At 52.3% G+C, this 25800-nt stretch overlaps 1 protein-coding gene across 6 annotated transcripts in view; it reads right to left on the bottom strand.

Moving 5' to 3' along the window:
• PLA2G6 (phospholipase A2 group VI) overlaps window positions 1–21380 on the bottom strand; it is a 60207-nt gene extending 38827 nt beyond the window's left edge. The window contains exons 1-3 of one of the 6 annotated variants that reach the window (XM_046013889.1): window positions 21205–21378; window positions 8967–9001; window positions 8614–8867 (exon numbers count right to left, since the gene is read on the bottom strand). In XM_046013889.1, coding sequence (XP_045869845.1) covers window positions 8614–8822 — 209 coding nt within the window. In that variant the 5' untranslated portion in view covers window positions 8823–8867; window positions 8967–9001; window positions 21205–21378. Of the gene's footprint in view, window positions 1–8613; window positions 9002–21204 lie in introns of all 6 variants that reach the window. The other 5 variants (XM_046013888.1, XM_046013887.1, XM_046013891.1 and 2 more) reach the window with 5 other exon arrangements.
• Between the last annotated feature and the right edge of the window lie 4420 nt (window positions 21381–25800).

Here is a 25800-nt window from a genome sequence, read left to right as displayed (position 1 = left end):
TCCTAAAAAAATGTTTTTTTAAAGCAATTAAATTTTTTAAGCAATTTTTAAAAAAAAAATTTTCTGTTTATTTTTTAAAGATTTTATTTATTTATTTGACAGACAGAGATCACAAGTAGGCAGAGAGGCAGGCAAAGAGAGAGAGAGGAGGAAGCAGGCTCCCTGATGAGCGGAGAGCCCAATGTGGAGCTCGATCCCAGGACTCTGGGATCATGACCTGAGTCGAAGGCAGAGGCTTTAACCCACTGAGCCACCCAGGCGCCCCAATGTTTTAAAAACATTTTTAAAGCAATTAAATTATCCATAATTCTAGCAATAAATAAATAAATAAATCTGCCATCACACTGAAATATTTTAATAACATTTACTACTCATAAACAATGAAATAAAAAAAAATTCCATTAGTAAACCTGACCTGGCAGACATATATGAAACACTATTCCTACCAGCTATAGAATACACGTTCTTTTCGAGCCACACAAACCAAAGTTAGAAATACTGGATGTAAACTGGGCCGTAAAGTAAATCTGAACAAATTTCAAAGACCTAAAAATATTGAGACTATGTTCTCTGACCATGATGAAACTAAGCAAGAGAGCAATAACAAAAAGAAAATGAAAAGTTTTCCATACATTTGAAAATTAAGCAAGATACATACAAACTAGCAATGGTTCAAGGAAGAGGTCATGGAGAAACTCGGGAAATGTCCTGACTCGGTGGTAACGTAAATATTCCGTTATCAGCCTTTTCAGGGGGAACCTCCACCCCTGGATAGGACAAAGGAGCTTATACCAAACTAGCCCGCCTGCTGAAAATGAACAGAAAGGCAGGATCGAATGCAGATGAAGACCTGGAAGCGCTGGAGGGAAACTGAAGCAGACTAGGATACAGGGCCAAGACTGTAGAGAAGAGGGAGGCCCTGTATCTTCACTCCGGGCATTCTGGGATCTGCGACACAGGATATGAAGGACAGAAAGGCCAGGAGGCATCCCCCCTCCAGGCTGCAGAGACAGAAGCCGGCATCCAGAGCTGCCAAGAAAACCAGAACTTGAGGGAAATCACAGGGAAGCAAGCCCAAAGTTCTACACGGGATCTTCTCTCGTAAGCTAGGTAGAGCAAGATGTCAAGAAACCAAATGGAAAACAGCAGCAGAGAGGACCCAGAGCGGAGCGGAAACTGGGGCTGGTTTTCAGTCTTCGCAAAACAGAGATTCAAGTTCAAGGCCGGCCAGGTGGAAGGACCCAGCTAAGCCAAGGCCTCCCGCTGAGGCTTGAGAACTTCTATCCCCGAGAGTAGACGTGATGACAGAGGAGTCAATTCCAGGTAGATAATCAATCCAGTGATGGAAGGCAAAAAATAAATAAATAAATAAATAAATAAAGCTTCTGGAAGATGCTATAGAAAAATATTCTCAACTCCTCCTTGTAGAGAAGGACTTTGCTAAACTACCAGAAAGCAAATGGTAAAGATGAGTGACACTAACTTCCCTGAGACTAAGAACTCTTGTTTGTCAACAGATCGTGTCAGAAATCCAATGGCAAGCCACTGAGGGGAGACGGCCGCAAGACACGTAACCAGCAACAGGTGCGTATTTGAATAGAGAACAGAAATCTTCACCATCAGGAGGAGATCAGAAAGGCATTCTCTGAGGAAGCTGAGACTGTGTACGGTCTCAGCTCACCCATTCCACTCCCCGGTACAGACGCCTGGCAGGAGAGCACGCAAACACGCACCAAGAAAACCAGAAGCAGCCCCCAATTCCCATCTACGCATGAAGCTGAGGATAGTTAACACAGTGGAATTGTCCTGCGTGGAAGAAGCTGGACCCAGTTTCATGCAAAAACATATACAGAAATCTCATAGACAGAATGCTGGGCAGACAAGCCTGGCACAGAAGCAACTGCCTTACAAGCCAGGTTCATGGCTGCCTTTGGGGGGCAAGGGAGCAAAAGGGGCGGGGCTCCCAGGGCGCAGCGATGTTCTACCTTTTGACGTGGGGGCCGGTTAGAGGTATCTGTGATCCCTCATTGAGCCGCGCGTACTTCTCTATGTAAGGCATATTTCCCTATTTTTAACTAGTTTAGAGAGAGAACAGGAGGAGGGAATTGGGGACAGCTGAACAGAGGCAGTGCCTGGGGATGAACGTGAAGTCAAGAATGAAATTTTTAAAAAAGAGAAAGGAAAAAAACCCAAAACCCAGCACATTTGTATAGCAGTGGAAAATACCTAGTCAAGAGGGAGAAGTCACAGAGGAGAGAGGAAAGAACTGCTGAACTGATGTCCTGCAGGGAAGGAGGGGACGTTGACCTTGACGGGGACTGGCCTGTACAGTGACAATAGGGAAGCCCCAGTATGTGGGTGCAGGTGTGGGCGCCTGGGGTGGGGGCGCTCACCAGCTGCGGGTAAGCACAGATCGGGGGGGCAGGAAGCGAAGGACACGGCCTGCTGGCCCCGAGCCCAGGGCTGCCAAAGGGCAGGGTTCACTTGAACTGGGACAAGCAGCTAGAGGGGAGCCCCCCCAGCCATGGTGGAGACCTGGAATTAACTAGTGTTGGCATTCTGCCAAGCAGAGCTGACAAAGAGAGAAGTAAGAAAGCAGAGAGAGTATGCAAGGGTGTGACCATCACTACGGGCCACGAGTTTCTGCAGGGCAAGAACTGAAGTCCATGAACGGGACGTGGCAGGGGGATGGCTGGGTTCATGTCTGCAGGGGGTGAGGAACTTGGCATTCAGAGGACGAGGGAGAAGGAGATGGAAAGACAGGAGATAGAGGGTGGAAAGTGGGGTGCTCGCCATTTGTATTTGTGGAAGAGCCCCCCTTACTGGTGATGACAAGGTCCAGGGAATGGCCATGTGGTCTGGGAGAGGTCTGGCCCCAAGAGCCGTAGGTATATGGAGGGGCACTCTGTGAATTTCAGTCACCGAGTCAGGACAGGTAGTGATGGAGAGAGGGAGCTCGTGGCCACAGGCTCCCAGCCTCAGGGTGTGGGGAAAACCCCAGGACAGAGTGCGGGTTGTACAGGTCAATGTGAATTTCAAGTCTGGGGAGCAAAGGGGCACCCAGTCCCACTTCCAGGCCCAGTGGGGAAAAGACCAGGAGAAAATTCTTTCAAGGCCCCCAGGGGAGAGCCAGATTTGGGTTAGAGCCACAGGTCAAAGATTCACGGAAAATGTTGAGGACCTGGAGGACTCATAAGGTTGTCTTCTCCTTCTCTTCTAGAACCGAGTCCCCAGGGGCGCCTGGGTGGCTCAGTGGGTTAAGCCTCTGCTTTCGGCTCAGGTCATGGTCTCAGGGTCCTGGGATCGAGCCCCGCATCGGGCTCTCTGCTCCGCAGGGAGCCTGCTTCCTCCTCTCTCTCTCTGCCTGCCTCTCTGCCTACTTGTGATTTCTCTCTGTCAAATAAACAAGTAAAATCTTAAAAAAAAAAAAAAAAATTTAGAACCGAGTCCCCAGACAAAAGCCACCTGGCATTATCTCTGTGGAGCCTTTGCCTTGGCTGGGAGTGGCCTGTGGATGAGCCCCGGGGGTCCGTGAACGTCAAGAAATTGCATGAAAATGTGCGTCTACGCATTTGGGGGGGTGGGTAGAGAGGTCCCCTGGGACTTTCAATGGGGTCCTGGGCCAAAAAAATGGCCCCAAGAACCATTAGGCTAGAGCGGTAACTAACTCTCCAGTTTCAGAGCTGAGCACCGGGCCCTCCCAGAGGTCCCCCAAAGGGCTCCTCCTCCACCCCCGTCCCTTTGTGCCTTTGCTCTCCACGCCTCTCCCTGCAGAGCCCTCCCTCCAGGTGAAATCTTCCTCTCCCTTGTAGGTCCAGCTCTCACCCACCTACCCCAGAGGCCTTTTCCAACCCCTCCTATCAAACACACATCTACCTCCAGGGGCCACGGGATCAATCACCCACTCAACAAATACTGAGCCTTGCATCACAGTGGGCATTAGCAGAAACGACTCAGCCCCAGACGCAATCCCGCAGGAGCCTGGCGGTCTAGCAGGGACACAGAAGTGCAAGCAGACACAGGCTGATCCCCGGCAGGAGGGGCTGACCGAAATAGGGACCGTGCTCAGAGAGAAGAGAGCAGGCGAGGACCGGCCCAGAGAGCAGGCAGCGGGGAACCGCCAAGACAGAGAAAGAAGTGTAAAAAGGTGAGGTCCGTCTGGGGAAACTAAGAGCTTTATTTTGTTCGCGTTCTTTTATCCCCCTGCGTGCTGCGTACGGACCTACGTTTTCTGGCTACCACCTGAGCTCCTGGAGGACAGAGCTGCTGGATTCACCCCTGCCAGGAGAGGATGGGCTGCGGGCTGGACAGATCGGGAAGGAGCAAGCAAGGGGTATGTAGCCGGCTTGGCTTGTCTGAGGTGCTGACCGGCAGCTCCCTTTCTGAGGGCCTCAAAAATCAGCCCCCGGGACACCTGGGTGGCTCAGTGGGTTAAGCCTCTGCCTTCAACTCAGGTCATAATCTCAGGGTCCTGGGATCGAGCCCCACGTCGGACTCTCTGCTTGACGGGGAGTCTGCTTCGCCTTCTCTCTCTGCCTGCCTCCCTGCCTACTTGTGATCTCTGTCTGTCTGTAAAATAAATAAATAAAATCTTTAAAAAAAAATAAATCAGCCCCCTTTTGAGAAGCAAAGAGCACATGGTGCACATGCTTCAATCATTCTTTTTTCAAGATTTTATTTATTTATTTATTTGAGACAGAGAGAGAGAGATAAAGATAGAGAAAACACAAGCAGAGGGGAGGGGCATTGGGAGAGGGAAAAGCAAGCTCCCCGCTGAGCAGGGAGCCTGACGCAGAGTGGGACTCGATCCCAGGACCCCCAGACCATGATCTGCGCTAAAGGCAGATGCTGAACCAGTTGAGCCCCCAGGTGTCCTCTGCTCTGATCATTCTTTCTAGGATTCCTGGAAAGAAGAGCCTTTGTTTCTGCTGAGATACCAGTGAAGAGCTGGCGGGTTTCATCAAATATCACATGTCACCAGCAAATGTCAGTAGTAAATGATTAATTCGTAGCAGGAACATAAGTACCGATGTTATCATAATGTCCACACAAGGCTGCCGGTGACCACCCTGGGGCTCATACAGAGGAGCCAGGGCTGTGGACCATATGTCAGGCCGGGGGCCCTGCTCTCCTGCTGCCCCTTCCCCCCTCTCACGCTATTTCTCTCTCTAATAAATAATTTTTTTTTTTAACAGGCAGGGGGCACCTGAATAAGTTGGGTAGCAACTGCCTGCGGCTCAGGTCATGATCCTGGGGTCCTGGGATCGAGCTCCGCATTGAGCTCCCCTGCTCAGTGGGGAGTCTGCTTCTCCTTCTCCCTCTCTCCCAGTTGGTGCTCACTCACTTGCTCTCTCACAATCTCTCTCTCAAATAAATAAAATCTTAAAAAAAAAAAAGAAAGAAAGAAAGAACTACAGCAGCCTGAAGAGGAAGTCTAGTAAACTGTACCTTCCTTCTAGAAACTTCAGGGTGCCAGGGGCTGCAGGGAGACCCCATGACAGCTAGGAGAAACCTAGGAGAAGCCCAGGGCTCTGGCCCTCGCTCCAGGGTCATACCCCAGGCCTTGGCATTGCCATTTCCTCAACTCTTCATCATCTCCCCTCCTGCTTCCCAGCTCACCCCCTCGACTGCCCTGAAGCCATCAGTCCCCAGTCCCGACAGAGGACACGGCGCACAGCGGCCCTCCACAGACACTGCCAAAGCTGCATGAGTACATCCTATGGGTCACACAAACCTAGGTGTGCCAGGCTCCTTGCTGGGTGCTGGGGGCTGCGCTGGGGCAAACAAGACAGACGCAGCCGCAACCCTCGTGGGGTCGGTGGTCTCCCAAGAAGCCAGTCTACTAAGCATGGGGATGGAGAGCTACGGGACACGCAGTGGCAGCTCCTCCAGCCTGAAGGTCAGGGGAAGGGCAAGCCGAAGTGAGGCAGGCAAAGAGCGGGAGAATGTCCGAGGCCGACGGCCTAAGAGTCCAGGCTAAAGTCAGGGGCACAAGGTGGCAAGTGCTGAGACCGGAGGGAGAAGCCAGGCTTGATCTCACCGGCCCTTTCAAGCCAGACTAAGCAGCCGATGTGTTAAGGAAACAGGGACTTCTTAAAGAGTAAAGCAGGGGAGTGAGCGATCGGATTTGTCTTTTGGAAAGATCTCTCTGGCAGCAGCTTGGAAGAGGATGGGAGGCAAGCAAATATAGGAAGAGCAACAGGCTAGGAGACAGAGTGCAGCTGGAGTTGTGTGTGCAAGGACCATGGCCGTGAAAGAGAACCGGCGACAAAATGGAGAACAACAGAAGCCTGGATTTTGGACTGACATGGGGCCGGGATACCAGCTGCACTTCCCAGCTTCCCCTGCAGTTGGCTGTGGCCACGTGACTAAGTCTCACCAATGGGAATCAGGTGGAGGGGTGTGCCACTTCCCAGAAGCCCCTACATAGAAGGAGAGTGCCCTTGTTCACCCTGTCTGTCTACCTTTCTGCTAACCAGGAAGGTGGCTGTGATGGCTGGACCCGGCATGGCCATCTGGGACCATGTGGTGGCATAGAGAATGAAGCCCACACATGGCAGAGCAATAAGACAGCAAAAGCTCGGCCCTTAGGGACAGGGAGGGGGGGTCCCAGGGGACCACTCTCCGCTGTGGTTGTCACTTAGGAGAAAACTAAAACTCCATCCTGTCTGGCAACTATCATGTTGGGCTTTCTACCCCTCAAGCCAAACTGAAGCATAATTGATGGAGAAGCAGCAGCACACTCAAGATATGTTTGGCGGGGAGCCCGACAGAACTCAGTAATGGCCCAGATCTTGTAGGGGAGGGAGCCCAAGGAATCAAGATCGCTCCTGGGCTTCTGGGCTGCACAACCGTGTGCAGGGACAGCGATGCCATCTGCTGAAATGGAAATGCTTGGGCGAGAGCAGGTCAGACGAAGAGACAAAAGAGTCCAGAGCCAAGTGAGGGACTGAGAGGAGGAATTCTGAGAGGAGACGCGTGCTTGGCTTGAAACCCCACCCAATGCTCCCTATTCTGTCCGAACACATGGAAAGACACAGCGGCACAGAAAGGAGAAATGGCTTGGGAGCCGGAAGACACAGATTCTGTTCCTTCACTGCTTCCCACGCAACCTTGAATGACTCACACTTATCGTCCTGAGCCTCAGTGTTCTTATCTGTAAAATGGGATACTGCCTTCCTTGCTTCCCTCAACGGGTCATTGGAGGATGGCATTGCCATTTCTCTAACTCACACCATATGGGAAAGTACGACAAAGTGCCCCCCAGTTAAGGGCAGTAAATAAACACGCAGGTAACACACTGCTGGCGAAGAGTTAACCCCCGGGAGGGTAGTCTGCCCGCAGGGGGGCTCGAGCTTGCTGGGACAGATCTGGAGTCCTGTCAAGGGACATTTACGGCTGACAGGACTTGGTGATGGTGGAGGGCGGTAGAGCCCCACCATGTTCCTTGCCCCACCGCCCGCTGTGGGGGCCTCTGCCTCAGTTTTCCCATGCAACCAGACCCAAATTCTCCCCCCGATTGGCCTCTTCTGCTCTCCTCCTGTTGGCTGAACCCTGACTCCCAGCCTGCCACTTTCTGAGACTCCTGCCACGCCTCCTCAAGGGGCATGAGCCCAGAGGTTCCCTCAGGCCTCAAATGCTCACCAGAGCCCTGAGCGCACCAGGATCTGGCCCGGGACTATTGGCCTGTGGGCGCTCCCCACCCCACGCCTCTGCCTGCCTACGACAACCTTATCCACTCTCCTCTGCCAGACACCTTCCTCATGCTACGCTCCGAGGAGCCCGCCAGGAAGGGATCGCCTGCTTGTGTCCCCACCGTCCACTTCTACCCACAGCTCTCCTCACGTGGTTGGTACGATGCCTGCCTGGCCTGTGGCCTCCACCCGAGACTGCACAAAAGGCACGAAGCATATCTTGTCATCTCACAGTGCCAGCTGGGCCCGGCCCAGGGCCTGGGACTCCTGAGCCACCGCAGATGCCCAGTGCCCAGTGAAGAGATGGACGGCAGGCTGGCCAGATGGATGAATGAACGGAAAAAGGCCCATCAGCACTCACCCAGCTCAGGACCAGTCTGCCAAGCTCCTCAGGACCCTGCATTTCGGGTGCCTGGCCACTCCTCTCCCTTTATGCCAACCAGCCCTGGCCCTGGGTTCCTACCCCTTCCGTCAAGCCCACGGGAGACCCAGCATGCCTGGAAAAGTGACCACTGTCCACCCAACACACTTTCTTGAACAAACCTTGGCCAGCCCCTACAAGGGCAGTCACGCCAAAGACCCAGGGTTACAGGGGAAGCCTGGACTTTACCCGATTTGACCCTGAGAGCTCTCCTGTCTTTCCTCCTTCCCTCCCTCTGCAGGGGCCCAGCCAGAGGCAGGGAAAAGCCTGGCCCTCTACCCTCATGCCCCTGCTGCGGGGACCCTGCTGGGCCAGAAGGTAGGATCTAGGAGGTCCCTTTCCCCGCCCCCTCCCACCCTTCTCCAGAGCTCTCAGATGCTAGGCCCCAAGAAGCTGCTCTTCAGGCCAGGGACCGCCAGTCCGAGGAGCCCAAGGAAAGAAGTACGTGTGTGTGTCTGCGTGTGTGTGTGCGTGCAGCAGCTGTCGACCATCACCCACCGGAATCCACTCTGTGAGTTTCTGGGGTTGACCAGGATGCAGTCCCAGGTGCGATTGGGAATGTTCTGGAACAGAATCAGCTGCCCTTCCTCCCGAACCCGGCCACTCGAGGTGTAGTCCGCCACGGCCACCTCCTTCACCCGGAACGGGTTCGAGAACAAGTTGGTGACGCTACTCAGGGTATTGACCAGGCGCCCAAAGAACTGCATCTTCCGTGGGGCGGGGGGCTGGGCCCCACCGCCTGCCCCCTCAGTCTGGAAGAAAACGGGGTCTCCGGTCAGCTGGGCTCGGTCTCCCATGCCCACCTCACCAAGGACAGCAGTTCCCTGCTCAGTTCCCAGATGGCTCCCCACCAGTCCTGGTCCTCTGCCTCCTGGCCAGGAGGGACCTGAAAAGGAAGGGGAGAGAGAGAGAGAGACGGCCCTGAGTCGGGGGTGAGAAGGCCTGACGGGCAGCTTCAGAATGGTCACCATCCACGGAGGACCAGAAGCGTCCCGCTTCCGGGCCAGGGTCCCCCCCGCCCCCAAGCCTCAGCTTCCTCATCTGCAGTGCAGACCCTATCGCTCAAGGAGACGACAGACAGGAAAATGAGGTCACAGACGATCCTGCCCCGTCCAAAGGGAGGGGCTCTTGCCAGCGCTCAAAAGCTTGGCGTGAGTCATTCCAATTCGACCAACAAAACCAGGGACCCCTCTCGACCAGATACAGCCAGGGGACCGGGATCGGCCCACACTCCATCGGGGGCAGGGGGACTGTGGGCATGGGTCTCCCAGTTTTTGGTGCCTGCTACCACTACTCTTTCCCAAGGAGCTCTGAGAGAACACGAAACCAGGTGCCTCGGAGATAAACGTGAACGTGAAGACTCAGCAGCAGCGAACGTGTGTGGATGGAAACGTTACGCTTGCAGACTCCAAGGGTCCCAGTTTCTGCTGTGGAAACTGTCCCCAGTTTGGAGGACAGAATGAGATGCCGCATATTTGCCTAGATTCCCAGAAAGCGTACTGCGTTCCTAAGGCAGTGCCACCAAAGCCGGGTGACATTTAGCTGGAGGTTGCCCTCTGGCTCCGCTCCAGGAAGTCACCCGCCAAAAGTGCAGCCCAGACACTGAGGACAGAGATGGAAGTGTGAGCACTCCAGAGGGGAGAGGACGCGTCAGTGGACACTGGTCACATTCTGGCTCAGCTGTTGAGATGATCAGGCTTAGGGATAAAAGGAAGAACAAGAAGCTCCAAAAGCACCGATAAAGGGAGGAAGGGCCAGTAATGATAATTAGACCAGGAGACCGAGTACTTCCTGGACAGTGGGCCCTAAAGCTTTACTTTATCTGACTGTCCCCTTTTGGTCTCTGCAAAGGCAGAGGGCTGGAGCAAAACCGTGTTCCCATCCTTGCCAGCTGTGTGTCCTTGGGCAAGTCACTTAACCCCTCTGTGTCTCAGTTTCCTTATCTGTAACATGAGAACCACGACAGTGCCCAACAGTAGAACCTGGCAGACAGTAACTGCTCCATAGGCATCAGGCCTCGTCACTTCCATTGCCCTCCCTTTAATGCACAAGGAAACAAAGACCATGACTTAAAGAGCTCTGGAAGCATCCTAAAGCTTTGTAATGTCCTTCCTCTTATGATCCGTAGTAAGAAGTGGTGTGAGGAGACTATGAGCCTCAGTGTCCCCTTTACAATGAGGACAGTGCTCGGGGCACCTGAGTGGCTCAGTCAGTTGAGCGTCTGACTCTTGATTTCAGCTCAGGTCATCTCAGGGTTGCGAGATGGAGTCCTGCATCAGGCTCTGCACTCAGTGGGGAGTCTGCTTGGGATTCTCTCTCTCCCTCTGCCCCTTGCCCTGTTCTCACTCTCTTTCACTTGCTCTCTCTAAAATAAATTTTTTTAAAATGTGGACAAGCTCCCCTTTTTGGCGCTGTAAGGATTAAACAAGAATGTTCTTAAGAATGATTAGGGGAACCTGGGTGGCTCAGTGGGTTAAAGCCTCTGCCTCTGGCTCAGGTCATGATCCCAGGGTCCTGGGATTGAGCCCCACATCGGGCTCCCTACTCAGCAGGGAGCCTGCTTCCCTTCCTCTCTCTCTGCCGGCCTCTCTGCCTACTTGTGATCTCTGTCTGTTAAATAAATGAAATCTTTAAAAAAAAAAAAGAATGATTAGACCAGGGGAGGGTATGTGCTATGGTGAGTGCTGTGAAGTGTGTAAACCTGGCGATTCACAGACCTGTACTCCTGGGGATAAAAATACATTATATGGGGCGCCTGGGTGGCTCAGTGGGTTAAGCCTCTGCCTTCAGCTCAGGTCATGATCTCAGGGTCAGGGGATCGAGGCCCGCATCGGGCTCTCTGCTCAGCAGGGAGCTGCTTCCCCTCTCTATCTCTGTCTGCCTACTTGTGACCTCTCTGTCAAATAAATAAATAAAACTTTAAAAAAATATACATTATATGTTTATAAAAATAATTAATTAATTAATTAATTTAAAAAAAAAAGAATGATTAGACTAGGGGCGCCTGGGTGGCTCAGTGGGTTAAAGTCTCTGCCTTTGGCTCAGGTCATGATCCCAGGGTTCTGGGATCAAGCCCCACATTGGGCTCTCTGCTCAGCAGGGAGCCTGCTTCCCTTCCTCTCTGCCTACTTGTGATCTCTGTCTGTCAAATAAATAAATAAAATCTTTAAAAAAAAAAAGAATGATTAGACCAGGGGCGCCTGGGTGGCTCAGTCGGTTAAGCATCTAAGTCGGTTAAGGCCTTTAGCTCAGGTCATGATCCCAGAGTCCCAGGATGGAGCGCACATCAGGCTCCTTGCCCAGAGGAGAGCCTGCTTCTCTCTCTCCCTCTGCTCCTCACCCTGCTCATGCTCTCTCTCTCTCTCTCAAATAAATAAAATCTTAAAAAAAAAAAAAAAGAACGTTTAGACCTATGTCAAGTTCCTTCTTCCTTCTGCACTCAGGAACTGAGAGGACACACGCTGGGGTGCCTGTGCCCCTCCCCAGAGCTGGGGAGAAGGGAGGGACCCCAAGAGAAGGCACAGGAACCAGTCTCTGGAAAAGAAACCCCCATAATGGAAGGCATGGCACACACATCAGTGTGCCCTGTAGCGATTTTCATTTGACACAGAAACGGAAGCAACTTTGGCACCCAACATTATAGAAATTGTAAACTGGGACGTGTTCACTCCAGATAGCACGTGGTCACTAAAAGCTGTGACTGTGAAGGTTACGACAACTCAGGAAGCACGTGGGGGTGTTACAGACCCTGGGCATCGAGTCCACGTTGCTCCCTGTGCTGGTTGTGGGCTGTGACCTCGGCCTGGGAGGCCTTGACCTCTCCCTGCAGCCTCTCCCCGTTGTCCAACTGCAGAAAGCACTGCTGGCCCCGCCCCCTTCCCTCTCCACGTTGATCTGTCTGGGGCGTCCTTCCTCTCCTCCATCCTCCTGCCAGACCCTATACACCAAACACTCATGTGCCTCTCTGTGCTCTGGTCCTGATCCAAGGACTTCACATACATAAGCTTTTTTTTTTTTAAAGATTTTATTTTATTTGACAGACAGAGATCACAAGGAGACAGAGAGGCAGGCAGAGAGAGAGAGAAGGGGGAGCAGGCTCCCTGCTGAGCAGAGAGCCCGATGCAGGGACCCTGGGATCATGACCTGAGCTGAAGGCAGAATCTCTAACCCACTGAGCCGTCCCCACATACACAATCTTTCATCCGGACCACCACCCTGGGGTGCGTGGGTGGCTCAGCTGGTTAGGTGTCTGACTCTTGATTTCGGCTCAGGTCTTGATCTCAAGGTCATGAGATGGACCCCACGCTGGGCTCCGTGCTCAGCGAGGAGTCTGCTTGACATTCTCTCTCTCTGCCCCTCCCCTGCTTGCATGCTCTCTCTCTCAAATGAATAAATAAAATCTTTTTAAAAATCTGCACCACCACCCTACGAAATTATCACATTATCCTGGTTTAACATATGAGAAAATCAAGGGAGAGAGAGGTAAATGGGCCCTACGTCACACAGTCAGTGGGGGGAAAAGCAAGAATTAGAGCCAGACAGCAGGTTCTAGATCATCAGAGCCTTTTAAGGACAGGTGCTCGGTCTTTGCTTCTCTGTACGCTCACCCCCGGCTCAGGCTTGGCCCACAGAAAGTCTGTTAAAACATAACTTAACTGACTAAAAATTACAGAGCAAAAAAATAAGGATGACAAATACCAAAATACTATGAGGATATTGGGTTTATAGGCCATTTTTTTTTCCTGTTTACCAAATGGTATGGAAAATGTTTCTTCTTCTTCTTCTTCTTCTTTTTTTATGATTCTATTTGTTAAAGAATATGAGGGTAAGCTGAGCCCCTGGGGCCCACAGCTGAGGAGATGGAGGCCGGGGGGTGAGGACCAGCTTAGAAAAGCACAGACGCTGCCCAGAGACTAGGCGGGAGGCACCGGGAGAGGCGAGGAGCTCCCAGGCACCTCCTGTGGGGAGTCGGGAGCACCAGCACCCATGAGCCCACGTGGGGTTAAGGGGCGAGTCACCATGGGGTTCCAGCTGTCCCCTGGGGACAGACACCTTGCCTAGGGGCCCGGGCCGGCGGCTTCGGGCTGCCTCCCATACCTGGACGGCAGCCTGGCCACCGGGTCCAGCTCCCTCCCAGCCTTCCAGGGTGGGCGTGAGGGTCAAATGACACAATGGAGGGAAAGTGTCCAGGACGCTCACTGGCCAAATGTGGGCACACAAACAGTGGCCATTGTTATCACAAGGTAGAAGAAAGGAAATGGACCCCCCTGGGCCACATCCTGGAACAATCGTAACAGAGCAGCCCGGAAAGCAGCAAGTGAGGAGCAGACAGAGCGCATGCTCGAGCTTCCTTCTCACCGCTGCGCTCTTCCTCCCATTGCACCCCTGACCTCAGAGCTCGGGTTCTTTCCAGCACAGCTGCAGGGTGGGGGGGGGTGCTCAGCTGGGGAGTAGCCCCCTCCCTCCCGGCTTCCTCCTCCTCTTGCTTCTCACAGCCCCTTGCCCTTGACCTCCCCACAGGGTCAACATTTGCTTTTACCTGCTGACAACTGTCCTCTGTGGCTCCTCACCTGGGCTTGCTCCCTGCGCCTAGATGACGCAGGTGACACCAAGGTCACGTGACAGGGGCTGTCCGCTCCTGGGCACCGGAGGCTTTGAGCAGCTCTCAGATGCCTCACGCAGGAAAGCCACAAACCCAAGAGCTTTGCGGTAAGGGGGACGCTGACAATTGTGCCTGTCTACTCCTGCAGTTTCCAGGTGTCCACTGTGTCTGCCCTACAGGGAGGCCGGAGATTTCTGGCCTGTTCTCCTTACTTCTGCTCCCCCGTCCCCCGTCAAAGGCCCCCGCCTGCCTGCTTGATTCCTTCAGGGAAGGCTGAGGAAGCTGCTGCTGGGGAAGGCAGCCCTCAAGGAGAGGAGCGATCAGGCAGGAAGGACAAGCCTTAATGTCCCCATTTTAGAGACGAAGTAACTGAGGCCCAGAAAGGCCTCAGACTGTGGGTGTTGGAAGGGCAAGTTGAAGTGGGACATGTTGATGGCCACCAAAAAAACTAAACAGAAAAAAGAAGCAGTGTAGGGCCAGAGGGAGATGGGAACCCACAGGTGGCATCTTTGGTGAGTCCCCAGAAGCAGCTGGTTGGGTTCATAAAATGAGTAGTGCCAGGGGGACCCAAACCCAGTTCCCCGTCCCCTTGCGGGAAAGAGTCGGGCAAGGATGGCTGCACGGGGTGACTCCTGAGCCGAACTTTGCAATGGGGACCCGCGCCACAGATGGAGCCCCACAGATGGCGCGAAAGAGAACGTAAGGGAGGGCACGGGGCCAGGAGCCTGAAGGACCTGGCCAGGAATGAGCATTCTCCTCAGGCTCCCGCAGCCCACAGGGACCTGTGGGCACCGCCATGACCCACGTGAATACTGGTCACGACGGAGCCACCCTGCCACATTTGCTTTAGAGCCGTGCTCCACGCCAGCCTATGTCCTGGGCACGTTACGATGAGTTTGTTGACATAGTTACAAGCTCAAGAAGCGTAAGAGAGGGAGCGTCTGGGTGGCTCAGTGGGTTAAGCCTCTGCCTTTGGCTCAGGTCATGATCTCAGGGTCCTGGGATCGAGCCCCGCATCGGGCTCTCTGCTCAGTGAGGAGCCTGCTTTCCCCCTCTCTCTGTGCCTGCCTCTCTGCCTACTTGTGATCTCTGTCTGTCAAATAAAAAATAAAATCTTAAAAAAAAGAAGCAGCAGCAGCAGCAGCAGCACAAGGGAGGATGGGGAGTTTGTGGCTGGTTACCGGGGCGGTGGGGGAGAACCCCGTCCTCAGATGTCTGCTTCCACCTCGGCCATGAACTCCCTGAGAGACCCCAGGCAGGTCTCAAGCAAGAGAGGAAGCCCAAAGCCGCCAGATGCTGGGCCCCGTCCCTCCACCTCCTAATCTGGCCAGTTCTCTCTTTCAGAAAAAGAGAGAGAAGCCCTGAATTGTCAAACCTTCTGGTCTGTCCTCCCTGGAACGTCCTCCCCCGCGCCCCTCACTCCCATCTCCATCAGAGCCTCCGCTTGTCCTTCAAGGCCCAGCGGCGCCCCCCTATGGAGGCTCAGGGCCCCAGACTGGTCCCTCCCGCAAGGCTCCCAACTGGCATTAGACCCTTCCAGTTCACAAGCACCCTTTAAGGGCCAAGTCCACCATCCACCCCTACAAGCCCTCTGTGCCTACCGCAGGATGCAAATCGGATACTTCCACTTGCCCCATGGCTCCGCATCACCTTCCAGAGAGAGCCCAAGCTCAAGGGCAGGGAGGCAAGTGTCCACATGACCGGGCCAGACCACCTCCTGCTCGCCTACTCCAGCCAGGCTGCACCCGAGACCTCCCAGAACATCCCACTGTCACACGTCCACGAACCTGCCCACATTCCCGCCGACACTGTGCTCCCCACCTCGCTCAGCGGTCCCACTGTCAGACAAATGAATAAACCCTTCCTGTCCTTCAAGAACTGGCTCACGGGCCACCTCACCTAAGAATCCTACCCTGTGGACCTCCTGGGTGGCTCAGTCATTAAATGTCTGCCTTCGCCAGGTCATGATCCCCGGGGTCCAAGGATGGAGTCCCAGCTCAGCGGGGAGCCCGTTCTCCCTCTGCCTCTCTCTCCCTCTATCTCTCATGAATAAATGAAATCCTAAAAAAAAAAAAAAAAAATCCGGGGCGCCTGGGTGGCTCAGTGGATTAAGCCGCTGCCTTCGGCTCAGGTCATGATCTCAAGGTCCTGGGATCGAGCCCCGCATCGGGCTCTCTGCTCTGCAGGGAGCCTGCTTCCTCCTCTCTCTCTGCCTGCCTCTCTGCCTACTTGTGATCTCTCTCTCTCTGTCAAATAAATAAATAAAATCTTTAAAAAAAAAAAAATCCTATCTTGTGCCTCCTCTCCTCTCAGCTCTGGGGGCACGCCTCACCCTGCCCAGCCCTCTGGGGGAGGATTTGTCCTGTGATAATCACGGTGCCTCTGCTGGTTCCCCCTCTTTATCTATTTTTTTTTTAAAGATTTTATTTATTTATTTGACAGAGAGAGATCACAAGCAGGCAGGGAGGCAGGCAGAGAAAGAGGAGGAAGCAGGCTCCCTGCCGAGCAGAGAGCCCGATGCGGGACTCGATCCTAGGACCCTGAGATCATGACCCGAGCTGAAGGCAGCCGTCCAACCCACTGAGCCACCCGGCGCCCTCTTTATCTATTTCTTAATGCCAGCGCACGGCCTGCTGCTCCTGATGAATAGCGAATATTTAAGAAATGTTTGGTGAATGAGTGAGGACAAATGAATAAGCCGGGGAAGCGCATGAGGCCGTCACCGTCGAGGCCCCTCCCCTCCTCTCTTACTCCCTGGCAGGTGGTAACGGACCCCCGCACCCTATTCCCCACCCACTCTGGGCTGCCCGCACACCACCACCGTGGTTAGGCTCAGAACATTTATGGGGCACCTGCTGGGCTTTCCGAGTGGCACTGAGCTATGATCTGGAAAGTCTGGCTTTACACACCTGAAGCTCATTCGGGCTCTAATTAGTTGGGACACCCTACAAGCCCTGTGCTTCACTCCTGACAAAGCCTGGCTGGAGGGACAGGCCAGCTGCCCCTGGCGGTGCGTGACAGGATCCCTCCGCAGCCGGGCCAGGAAGCTGACCTCACGCGACTGGCCTCGTGGGGGATCCCGGGAGCACACACAGAAGCAGGCTTCCCGAGCCCTGGCTGCTTACAACAGGATGTCCCATGACTGGAACAATTGGCACAGGCCAGCGATCCCCTCCTGTGCAGCTCAGGTCGCCCCCATCCACGGCCCTGGCAGGATCACCGAGGGCACCCAGGCCGGCCCCGAGCACCACCGCCTTCCTTCCTTCCTTCATCCCCACCGGCCGCGCCCCTCAGCACAGGAGCGCCTCACCACACGCTGGCCTCCGCCCTCTCACAAGACCACCCCGCTCTATGGTTGGCCCAGGGTTCCCCCATCTGTTAGCCGTCCTGAAGCTCACGAGGGCCCGTGAAGGAAAGAAAGTGTGGGTGCTATCCCTGTCTGGCACAAAGGAAAACTGAGGCCCAGAGAAAGGACGTGGGAGGTGTTGCATGGCTGCTGGACTCATGGCTTCTTCTGACTCCTGAACAGCACTAGGCAGAGTGCCTGCAAACAGTAGGTGCTCAATTAGTGCATAAGATAATACTGGATTTGGAAGTAGGGCTTAGGTCAAATGTCCTATCCATCCCCCACCCAAGCCTCTGGACCTACAAAGCTGCCTCTAGAACAAAATGGTCCTTCAAGTGTCCTCTCTGATCCCAGCTCATCCCAAACTTGTGCCTAATGTGAGCGAGGAATGGGGAAGGGCTCGCCCCCATCCCTTTACACACAAGACAATGCGGCTACATTCACCCAGCACCCACTGAGCACCCAGCGCCTCACCAAGCATCTGAGGTAATTACCACATTTAATCCTCAAAACACTCCTAAGAGAAGGTGTACGTCCACCCACATGACACGCGGGAAACTGAGGCACAGGAGCTTACGTGACTTGCCAGGGTCTGAACCCCATTAGTTAGCCTCGGGAGCACCACCTCAACATCCTCAAACTGCCTTCAGGAGAAAGCCTGAATGGCAAGTGGCTGAGTGGCTTGATTTTCAGCCTCTTGTCCTCCAAAAGCTCAGGCGCCCATCTAAAAATGCACTGCCATTCATATGAGCCGGAGCAAAATGCCCTTCAAGAAAGAGAAAGGTGTCTTTTTCATTTGCCCTGCTTAGCGGGACCACAGCTGGTGGCAACATCGTCCCAGACATGTTGCTGAAGCTTCCAAGGACAGGAGACGCCGGTAACTTGAACAGATCGTTGGGCTCGTGCCTAAGGGACAGGGTGGCCCATTTTATGAATCAATTTATGATTCACTCTATAAATATTTATCAAGGACCTACTCAGGGGCAAGCATTGTTCTAACTGCTGAGACTCCACTAATAATTAAACAGACAAAAATCTCTGCCCTCAGGGTGCCTGGGTGGCTCAGTGGGTTAAAGCCTCTGCTTTCCGCTCAGGTCTTGGTCTCAGGGTCCTGGAATCCAGCCCCGCATCGGGCTCTCTGCTCGGCGGGGAGCCTGCTTCCCCCTCTCTCTCTACCTACTTGTGATCTCTCTCTCTCTGTGTCAAATAAAATAAATAAAATCTTAGAAAAAAAAATCCCTGCCCTCCTAGATCTCCTACTTTAGCGAGGGCTCTAAATAATAAAGAAGATCAAAAGGCAAAGCATATCCATAGGTTTTAGATACTGGGTAGATGCTGAGAAGAAAAGGGAACCGAAGAAGGGGGATCAGAAATGCTGAGGTAGAGGGGCGCCTGGGTGGCTCAGTGGGTTAGGCCGCTGCCTTCGGCTCAGGTCATGATCTCAGGGTCCTGCGATCGAGTCCCGCATCGGGCTTTCTGCTCAGCGGCAAGCCTGCTTCCCTCTCTCTCTCTCTCTGCCTGCCTCTCTCCCTACTTGAGATCTCTATCTGTCAAATAAATATAAATAAAATCTTTAAGAAAAAAAAATAAATAAATAAAGAAGATCAAAAGGCAAAGCATATCCATAGGTTTTAGATACTGGGTAGATGCTGAGAAGAAAAGGGAACTGAAGAAGGGGGATCAGAAATGCTGAGGTAGAGACTCAAATTTTAGACAGGGTGACCAGGGAAATCCTGACCAAGAACTTGACCTTCAGTCAAGACTGAAAGGAAATGAGGCCCAAACCCGTATGGATTATCTAGGTGAAGAAACGTCCAGGTAAAGGGAAGAACCAAGTGCAAAGGCCCTTGGGCTGCAGCATGACTGATGAGTTCCAGGAACAGCAAGAATGCTGGACACTGGGGAGGTCAGAGAGGTAACAGAGGGCCAGGCGCATATAAATGAGAGAAGCCGTTGCAGGGCCTGGAACAAAACTGTGATGTTAACACATCACTGGCCAGATGAGGCGTGTAGAGAGCCTGCAAGGGTAATCTGACAGCTTCAACCAGAGCAACTGAGAGAATACTACCATTTCCTACTAAAGACAGGATAGTAAGTGGGAGGGACAGACACTGGTGGAAGGGGCAGGGGGGATGAAGGGGATATATATCAGGAACTTAATTCTAAATACCTTTAACTTTGAAATGCCCTTTTTGAGGTGTTGAGCAAGCAACTCTGTAAGTGAGCCTATCATTCAGGGGGAAAGAACTAGAATGGACTGGAGATATAAATTTGGGAGTTGTCAGAGATGGTACTTAAAGCTATGACATTGGATGAGATCACCCGAAAAATGAGGATGGACTAAAATAAGAGAGAGAGAGAGAGAGAGAGAGAGAGAAGAGCCATGTCAGGCATGGACCTATTAAAAATGTTCTCCCAGAGGCTACCCTCTACAAGGAGAAGCTCTAACAAGACCTCCTCTTCACTACGGCCCCCTCGCCCCTTCCACATACACAAACCCCCAACATGTGTGCTTCCTCTGTCTCTTGGTGATGTCATTCTGCTGAGCAAGAAGGAAGTTCTCATTGAGGATACTGTCCCCTGATGAGAAAGTAATCCGTGGAAGACAGAGAAAGTGCAGCAGGGAGTCTAAGCAATCACATGGGCTCTACGGTTTGTAGGTGACCTCAGGAAACTCATTCACACTCTTTCTTATGTTAAATAGGAATAACACTCACTACATCCTGGGTATGTTTGTTAAATAAATGAGGAATGAATGAATGAATGGTAAAAGCAACATACCTACAAAAGAACCTGACTCAGAGCAGATGACTGATAAATACTGCCAAATGCTAAGTGCAGACGGTGGTCCTTCTACCCGTCTTTCCCTCTTTTGCCATTTTATCCCTTTCCCTTTCCTGGCTGGGACACAACAGTGAAACCACACATTTGTATGGGACCACGCTGGTTTCAAAGCTCGGCCTTCTGCGTTTCTTTCAAATTTTCAACCTCACAGCAGCCTTATGAGGGCAGGAAATATAATCCCCCTGCCATGGACAAAAAAACTGCAACTTGGGACAAAAAACAGCCTCCAAACTCCAGGAACATTTTAGGGCAGAGACAATAACAAAAACACCACATACAGCCCAAGGGTGGGGCACCTGTGTTGCCAAACCAAACCTGCCTAACATCCTGTTGGGTGGGTAAAAGGGCAGGTGAGGGAAAGACCCAGAAGCTCAGGGGAAGGGAAGGTATTTGTTTGGGGTCACATGAGTAGTCCATTAAAAAAAAAAAATGGGCACAGATCCCTGAGCCCTGTGCCCTCCTTGTCCCACACCCACGGACCTGCCCATCCCAGTCACATGGTCAAACAGGTTATGCCTTCCTGGTCACCAGCTTCCAAGCCATGTCTGGGCACAGAATTGGTGGGTTGGGAGACGCTGGGTGAGAAGACTATGGGGAAGGAGGGAGCGTGGTGGGGTGCAGGCACAGATGAAATCTGAGGCACGTGAGAGACAAGAAGCCTCAGAGAGAAGCAGAAAGATGGAAATCAGAAAACGGGGAAAGTAAAAAAAAAAAAAAAAAAAATGAAAGAAAGGGGGTAAAGTAAAATAGACAAGAGGGGAGACGCAAATAGAGAAATGCAGAAAACAGATAAAGTGGGGGATTAGGTGGGAATACAGAGGCAGAAAAATCGGGAGCACGTAAGAAGGGCACAGGGAAGACAATGGGACAATCAATGCAGCCCACAGTGGAAACTGGGGGCCCTGAGAGGCACTGAGAGTTGGAGGGAGATGGGAAGGGGCTGACCATGGAAGTTAGGTATAGAGGGGAGACACACAGGGAGACCGGGGTACTAAGGAGGGACCCAGGACCGAAGCTGGCGTCCCTGGGGAGGTCACAAGTTCGAAATGAGACAAGACCTGTCACAGATGGAAGTTGGGCGCTGGGGAAATCAAAGGGCGGAAGCCGCGGGCACTCAGAGGGTCACATAAGGGTCAATGGAGGACACGACTAACAATTGGGGAGCACAAGGGAGGTCCGAAGGAGGGTCGGGGTGGAGACCACGGAAACTGGGGCGAGCAGGAGGTTTGGGGAAGGGCCCCCCCAGGCCCCCCCCCAGGCCCCCCCCAGGCCCCGCCTCCCCTGCGCCGTCACTCACCTCAGCTTACTCAGCACTTCTACTTCCTTCTACTTCCGCAAACAAATGAGGCTGGCCCCACGTGACGGCCTGGCCACTGCCCTCCGCCAATCAGCAAAGCCGTGCTCCGGTTGGGACTCGCGAGGAAGGCGGGGGCGGGGCTCCGCCATGTTTTCTAACTGCCCAATGGAAGGGGCTTCCAGCGCCGAGGGAGGCCGGGCTTCCGTCTGGAGCCAATCCTCTGCGGTGGGGCGCGGCCACGTCTGTGCGGGGCGGAAGGGCCTCGTGCCGGCTCGTTGGCGGACATGTTGGTGAGGGGCGGGAGTCTCCTCCTCCGCCTTCCACCTCCGAAACGGTCTGGAGGCCTGGAGTCTGACCCTACTGTTCGTGATGGCTCGGCTCGTAAAGATAAAAGTGAAACTAGCAAGGACGCAGGGCGTGGCAGGGAGGAACCTGCTTAGGTTTCTTTCCGGGGACCCCCAGATTGAGTAACTAAGAATATGGGACGCCCAGTTAAATTTGAAATTTGGCTCAACGACCAATAATTTTTTTTTAAGATTTATTTATTTATTTATTCGACAGAGAGAGATCACAAGTAGGCATAGAGGCAGGCAGAGAGAGGAGGAAGCAGGCTCCCCGCCAAGGAGAGAGCCCGATGCGGGGCTCGATCCCAGGACTCTGGGATCATGACCTGAGCTGAAGGCAGAGGCTTTAACTTCTGAGCCACCCAGGCACCCCTACGACCAATAATTTTTTAGTTTGAACCAAAAACACGAAGTACGGTTGTGCTAAGGAAGTATTCAGCGTTACTTAGCAGCTCTACAGCAAGCTGATCTCGGGAAGTATCCTCGCACTTTTAGGAGAAAACGTGGGCAAATGACTTGGTCTCTGCGATCTCATCCTTAATAAGGACGTTGTGACCTAGCGATAAATTCATCTCTACCTGCACACAGTGGGATTTCAATAAATGGTCGCTATTATTAGTAATGCGGAGAAGGGCGCACTGGCGAGGGGGTTGTCGTGACAGTTTTGTGTCTGCGGAGCAGAAAAAAATTAGTGGATAGGTCCACTAATACCAGTACAGAGCTTCACCTGTTACAAAGTAGTTTGATTTCACACCCATCACCCCTGAAGTGTAGTCGCTCTTGTCTGCACTTCACATGTGAGGAGACTGTTCCTTAAACTAAGATTTGAATTTGGCTCAAGAGTTTGAGCTTTGAGTTGAGAGAACTGGGTGAAGACTCCGACTTCTCGCTGAAAATATTTTGCCCTCCACACCCCAAACACGTGAAGTTAGGGCGATGGTTATCAGGGAGCTTGCTTGCGAAAGGCGGGGCATTTCACCCTCTGCGGAGTAATCTGACCCAAGTCTTCAGCAAACACCCCGGTATTCACAGTGGATGTGCAGGACAAGTTTGGCAACACAGACACACAACTGAATCTGAAATGGAGAAAAGGCTGAGGGAGGCTGGATCAATCATTAAACACCCTTAAAGATCCATGAAAGAAATTTAATCTCGGGGCCTCGTGAAGTTGAGTGTCCCTCCCCTAAGTATTTCTGGTGAACACTGTGTAATGAGTGGATAAAGCAAGAGATGAGGGTTAGGGGACTATTAGGAAGGACTGAATGAGCAAGCAATGGGAAGGGAGGGGGCAAATAAGCATGATGGGATGCACTCTGTTGGCTTTCTGTTGGATTTTTGCATTGGAGCAGTTCAAGTCCAAGAGCTTCTCTGGAGGGGTTGTGCCAGAAACATCTCCGATGGGCTTACCTGCAGCTACAAACATCTCAGAACAAAATGTCTGTTTTCTAAGAGCCCAGAATCCCGAGAGTCAGACTAGACCAAGCCCCCTCCGTCATAGTTGGATAGAAATTTAACTAACTGGGGTGTCTGGGTGGCTCAGTCAGTTAAGCATCCATCCGACTCTTGGTTCTGTCTCAGGTCATGACTCCAGGGTTGTGAGATCCAGCCCTGCATTGGCCGGTGCTCAACCAGCTGGGAGTCTGCTTCAGATTCTCTCGCTCTCTCTCTCTCCCTCTCCCTCTACCCATCCCCCTCCCGCATGCTCACATGTGCATGTGCTCTCTCTCTCTTTCATAAATAAATCTTTAAAAAAAAAATGAAATTTAGCTAGCTGACACGCTAATGGTGCAGTTTACACTCTTACTTTGTTGGATCCTCACCGAAATGTTGAGAAGTAGGATTCTTGCCCCCCACTTTATTGTGGAAGAAACCTACAGGTTCTGCAATGGGAAATGATCTCCAGAGTCACATGTCAATAACAGGCAGTGTTGTGCCCGAGTTTTCGCGTCCGAGAGACCACCAAGGAGCCAAGCACCGATGCAATCACACGACGGTTTATTGGACAAGCTTAAGCTTGGGCCCAATATACCCGACACAGCGGAATAGGGACTTGGGCCCCGAACCGGATTACAGTCAGAGTTTTTAACGGCAGAGTGGGGGTGGACTTGGCAGTGGATAATTGGGCCACGACTGCTGGCTCAGCAGTAAGTGAGGACAAAGGGGATGTTCAGAAGGGCTATCAGGGTAGAAAAGTCAGGATATTGGAAGCCTGGTTATTATCAAATCAAGGCCCTTTCTGGCTCTGATGAGGCACTACCATGACGACAATTGGGAGTTTCCTGGTGGAATGTCACATTTCTGCCATCAAGTGTTCCTGTTAGTGAGATTTAGGTTTAACTTTGTTTCCATTTTCTTCCACTTCAGCCTCAGCCTCCTTCAGTTTTTGAGGAAGGGAGGGTGATGTTAGGGCTTGAGGAACTGAGTTATGTGTGCCTCTGGAAATTGGGCTATTGATAAGGTAACTTTTTTGTTGTAGATCTCAAGGACATTTGAAAGCCAAGGGAGACTCCTGCCTTGCAAGATTGTGATCTCTGCAAGTTAACTATTTGTTTTTCTTTTAGGGTAGTCAGGGATGCCTGAGGAATGTCACACATACTGCGGAGGGGAGGGGAGCGGGTGGAGAGGGGGTGCAAGGTGCCAGCTTTTGCTTTGCCAAGATGGCTGTACTTATGCTAAAGCTAAACCTGAGGTGGAATGGCCTTCATTTTCTTGGCCTCCACAGCAGGACCAGGGGGACCTAGGTGCCTCAGTCGGTAAGCATCAGCTTTTAGCTCCGGGCATGGTTCTGGGGTCCCGGGATCAAGCCCCACATTGGGCTCCCTGCTCAGTGGCGAGCCTGCTTCTCCTTCTCCCTCGGTCCTTCCCTGCCTCCTCCCGCTGGTGCTCTCTCTCTCGAATCTTTAAAAAGTAATAATAATAATAAATAAAAGGCAGAATCAGAATCGGGACCTGCCTCGTCTTTCCTTTCCCTGCTCCACACAAGTCCCCACGACGGGCCAAGCAATATTCTTGCTGCTGAGGAAACCACAGTGAACAAAACAGACAAAAATCCTTGCCCTCCTGGTGTTCACAGTCTTGTGGGGGAAAGACAGATGATAAACAAGATCAAGTCAAACACAGAGTGTGTTTTGCTAAAGTCTTTGGGCAAAGTGTTGTGATGTTAGCATCCTTCTTTCAAAGAACCTTGAGTGTGGAATCTGGGGTTACCTGTACAAGCGCCCTTGCACTGGTCTTGCGTTTTGTATATTGGAGCATTTTTATCATTGAAAAGTTGTGGGGGGGGGAGTATAGTATGGTAGAGGGTGATTAAAAAAAAAAAAACAAGGGGCACCTGGGTGGCTCAGTGGGTTAAGCCTCTGCCTTCAGCTCAGGTCATGATCCCAGGGTCCTGGGATCGAGCCCCACATGAGGCTCTCTGCTCAGCAGGGAGTCTGCTTCCCCCTCTCTCTCTGCCTGCCTCTCTGCCTACTTGTGATCTCTCTCTCTCTGTGTCAAATAAATAAATAAAATCTTTAAAAAAATTAAAATTAAAATTAAAAAATTTAAAAAAAACAACTATGGAATAAAAGCAAGGGGGAAAGTTGGGGGTGGGGTGCAGTTTTAAACAGAGTGGCCAGGGAAGGGCTCACTGAGAAGGGAAGTATTTAAATAAGGGCCTGAGGGAGGCCAGGGAATGAGCGTGGGAAAGAGGGTTCCTCAGGTTAGGAACAGTATGAGCAAAGGCCCTGAGGCAGGAGTCTCCATGGCTAGTGTCAGGACAAGCAAGGAGGCTGTCATGCCTGGAGTAGCATGAGAGAGCTGGAGCAGGGTAGGCGATGAGTTCAAAGGGCTCTCAGGGCCTGACGTACATTGTGGCTCACTCTAAAACGTTGGTTTTCATTCTGAGGGGAATGGGAAGTCATGGGAGGTGTTTAAGCAGAGTGAGCTGATTGGATTTTCAGGTTAACAGATCCTATCTGTTTGGTAGAACTAGACTGTAGAATCATTACAGCGGGGCTTTGTGTCACCATAAAACACACAAGGTACAGAAGGCATTGCAAGAAGGCATTGCCAAACTCTGTCTGTGGGAAGTTGTGTGAGATGACTCCTGAACAGGGGTGGGCACCCTAACCCCCCACCACCAGTTCCTGTGAACAAAGCTTTCGTGGAACACAGCTGTCTACAATGGCAGAATCGAAGAATTATGACAGAAACCGTATGGCTCACAATGCCTAAAATATTTCTATCTGGCCCTCTACAGAAAAAAAAAAAA

The sequence above is a fragment of the Meles meles genome, chromosome 7 (genome assembly GCF_922984935.1).
Source record: "Meles meles chromosome 7, mMelMel3.1 paternal haplotype, whole genome shotgun sequence".
NCBI lineage: Eukaryota > Metazoa > Chordata > Mammalia > Carnivora > Mustelidae > Meles > Meles meles.
This window is presented reverse-complemented; position numbering and strand designations above follow the sequence as displayed.